This window comes from Bison bison, unplaced genomic scaffold, assembly GCF_000754665.1.
Source record: "Bison bison bison isolate TAMUID 2011002044 unplaced genomic scaffold, Bison_UMD1.0 scf7180017864036, whole genome shotgun sequence".
Lineage (NCBI taxonomy): Eukaryota > Metazoa > Chordata > Mammalia > Artiodactyla > Bovidae > Bison > Bison bison.
Window position 1 is genome coordinate 6,411,200 of NW_011494608.1, and position 1,556 is coordinate 6,412,755.

Sequence of the window (1,556 nt, forward strand, 5' to 3'; positions counted from 1 at the left end):
GGGTCACGGCGCCGGCGGCCAGCCACACGAAGGCACACACGGCCCTGGCGCAGGCCGGCTGGCGCCAGCGGCGGGAGCCGCCGGGCCGCACGATGGCCAGGTAGCGATCCACGCAGATGCAGCTGAGGAAGAGGATGGAGCAGTGCATGTTGAGGAAGTAGCCGAAGACGTGCGGCAGGGCGCAGCGCAGGGAGCCGCGGGGGCCGTAGAAGACGGCGAAGCGCGTGGGCAGGGACAGGCCCACCAGCAGGTCGGTCACCACCAGGTTGATGGTATAGACGACCGACGGCGTCTTGGCCCGGGTGCGGCAGCCGAAGACGTAGAGCGCCAGCCCGTTGAGCACCATCCCTGCCAGGAAGATGACGCCGTGCGCTGCCATCAGCGCCAGCCACAGGCCCGGGAAGCTGGCGTGCAGCTGCTCGTCCAGCTGGGCAAACCGGTGGAACAGGGGCATCTCCGGCAGGCTGACGTTGGTCCACGCCGCCGCTGCCGCCGCTGTGGCATTGGGGGCTGCCCCGGCCGAGGGCCCCACGGGAGACGTGGAGGGCATGACGGTGGCCAGTGCTCCCCTGGACTGGAAGGAAGGAGACCGGGTTACCCTGGGGTTATTGGAGCCCTGCCCAGAGGCTGGACCCCACCTGGCTCGGCTGCCCACCCCGCACCCCAACATTTCTGTCGTGGTACCTCTGCCTGGCCTGGCCCTGGCACTTGCCAGCATGGAGCTTTAGCCGCATGCTAAACCTGCTCCTCTGAAGCATGGAGCTTTAGCTGCTCTGAACCTGCTCCTCACTGTCACGGGAGATGAAAAGCCTTGCAAGACTGTCACCAGGACTGAGACACGACAAAGGCGGCCAGTGTGGCAACAGGTAATAGGAAGGCCAAGTGTGTGTGCTGTGTGAGGCTTGTCTCCAGACCAGTTCCTCCCTCAATCGCTGTGCAACTTTAGCTAAGTCACTTAACCTCTCTGTGCCTCATGATGAGTCCCCAGTCTATATCACTGGGACTGCAGAGCTTCTGGGAGGGTTAACTGAGCACAGCAGTGCTCAGTGCGTCACTGAGTGAGTGAGTCAAAGTCGCTCAGTTGTGTCCCACTCTCTGGGATCCCATGGGCTGTAGCCCGCCAGGCTCCTCCATCCGTGGGATTCTCCAGGCAAGAATACTAGAGTGGGTTGCCATTCCCTTCCCCAGTGGATCTGCCCAGCCCAGGATCGAACCCAGGTGTCCCGCATTGCAGGCGGATTCTTTACCATCTGAGCCACCGGGGAAGCAGAGCATCACACTGGTGGGTACCAAACAAAGGAAAGTTCTGCTCCGTGAGAGCTGTGCCCATGGCCGGCCCAGCCCCAAGTCCCCACGCCCATGCATCCTGGCCCCTGTCCTCCGGGCCACCCAACCGTTCTCACCTCCTCCACGGCTGGCACCAGGTCAGTGCCCTGGGTGAGGGTCCTCAGATGGGTCTTTTGCCCAAGGGCCTGGGATTGGGGGAGCTGAGAGTCAGCCCCTGGCCGCCCCGGATTCTTCCCAGCCCGGAGAGACGGCCACCTTTGCTGTCTCGG

General features: G+C 63.8%; 1 protein-coding gene across 1 annotated transcript in view; it reads right to left on the reverse strand.

The window, feature by feature from the left end:
* GPR20 (G protein-coupled receptor 20) overlaps positions 1-1,556 on the reverse strand; it is a 10,364-nt gene that overhangs the window by 834 nt on the left and 7,974 nt on the right. Inside the window, exon 2 of the mRNA XM_010834812.1 lies at positions 8-574. Within this exon, the coding sequence (XP_010833114.1) occupies positions 8-550 (543 nt within the window). The 5' untranslated portion in view covers positions 551-574. The remainder of the gene's footprint in view (positions 1-7; positions 575-1,556) is intronic.